Genomic DNA, 1,746 nt, shown 5'->3' with positions numbered 1-1,746 from the left:
TCTTTTAATAGTTCTTTTGCTATTGAGGTTCTCTCTCTCTCTCCTCTCTTTCTCTGCATGAAATTAACAATTTATTAGCTTTTTAAAAATAGAAGCTTATAAATAAAAGCTAAAGACATTTTTAAAACAAAAGCTTAAAAATAAAATTCACCATTATTCTATTTTCTAATTAATTCACCATTATTCTATTTTCTAATTGATTCATTCGTGTTGTCCTAGTAATGTCACATAGCAAACAACCACAAAATCTTCATGGCACTGTCATTTTTGAACTTCAGTGTTGCCTGGGACAGTTTCTCTCCAGGTCGTGGTGGGCGAAGCAGCTCTGTGTCATGCACTCGATAGCTTGTGCAGCTCTCCTCTATGTGTCTCTCATCCTCCTCCAGGCCAGCTGATGCTTCTGCAGCATTCCTTTATGTGTCTCTCCTCCAGAACCAGCAGGCTAGCTGATGGATGTTATTCTCAGGGCAAATGCAGATACACAAGAGTTTACACTGCTGCACATGTGCACTGCAAGCCTCTGTTGCATCCCATCTACTGGCATCCCATCTGCCAAAGAAATCCACATGATGGAGCACAAGGGCAAGAGGCAGGGGACATATACAGAGAGAACTGAAAAAATGAGACGTATTCAATCTATCAAACTTCCTCTACTTACCTCAGGTTAATTTCATTTTCTCTCCTCTAAATTTTGAATTGGATATCTATTCATGACTCCATTTTTTAAATTTATGGCAAACTTTATTTTCATTGATACTTCATTTGACATAATTTCAAAGTAGGCCTATGCTCTAGGATGAGCCAAAGAACAGAAATTCTAAATCTCATAAAAGATTTTTTTCACACCATTATGAGCAGGGCATGGGGCTTTATGTTAATACCTAACATTGTTAATGAAAATACCTAACATTTTACCCCTTGAGACTTTACCTATAGATACAGAAAGAAGAGATAACTTTAACATACAAGAATCAAACTATATGAGAATATAACAATAAGCTCTTGGATTATATACCAGCAACCTCTTTAGGGTTGTAATGATAATGACTGATTTTTTTTCTCCTAGAAAGTTCAATGTCATTTTGTTCTGTTTTGTTTTGTAAGTAAAATGTCAAAATACTTGAAAATGCTGCACCTAATTTCTCTCATTACACTTAAAATACTGGAAGTTTTAAATTCTTCATGAGTCCAGGCTGGACATGACTACTACTGATGGGACATGTTCAACACAGTAATTCCAAGTTTGGCAACCATCGACAAACTGGCACCAGCAAATTTTCCAGAGTCATAGAATCTCATTCCTATAATGCCAGCTAAGGCTCCAGATGTAGCTAGGAAAACCCAATTGTTCCTCAGATCCTGAGACAGCTGAAAAGCACCCAGGCTTGCTAAAGCACAGGGAAGAAGCCTAGCAGCCAGTGACAGGACACTACCTGCCTTTGCATAGCCAGTGATCCCACCAGAAGCAATCAGTGCTGCATAGCCAAAGCCGATCCAATGTGAAGGCACTAGTGGGCCAGAGTCCTTCTGCATGGTTCCCTCTCACTCTGGCTGGACAGGAGGATACACCAGGCCTGCACTGAACCACTTTCCCCTAGGCCTGCATGAGTCGACAAGGGTGCACAAGCCCCATGACTCCATTTTTTTTACTGAGGTTAAGTGTTTTAAGATGATGAATTTTCCATAAACCCCGTTTTAACTACATCCCATAGATTCTAAAGTGTTTTTATTACATTTTTTTCTACA

General features: G+C 38.9%; 1 protein-coding gene across 1 annotated transcript; it reads right to left on the bottom strand.

The window, feature by feature from the left end:
* Window positions 1–1,206: 1,206 nt before the first annotated feature.
* Window positions 1,207–1,533, bottom strand: LOC112660986 (transmembrane protein 14C-like). Its single transcript, XM_035705133.2, has one exon. It carries the CDS (start codon window positions 1,531–1,533, stop codon window positions 1,207–1,209), a length of 327 nt encoding a protein of 108 aa, XP_035561026.2.
* Between the last annotated feature and the right edge of the window lie 213 nt (window positions 1,534–1,746).

This window comes from Canis lupus, chromosome 23, assembly GCF_003254725.2.
Source record: "Canis lupus dingo isolate Sandy chromosome 23, ASM325472v2, whole genome shotgun sequence".
Classification (NCBI taxonomy): Eukaryota; Metazoa; Chordata; class Mammalia; order Carnivora; family Canidae; genus Canis; species Canis lupus.
The sequence above is the reverse complement of the archived record's forward strand: the minus strand, read 5'-3'. Positions and strand labels throughout refer to the sequence as shown.

Excerpts from the sequence above, each read along its gene's own strand:
- LOC112660986 (XM_035705133.2), bottom strand. The coding sequence starts at position 1,533 with ATGCAGAAGGACTCTGGCCCACTAGTGCCTTCACATTGGATCGGCTTT.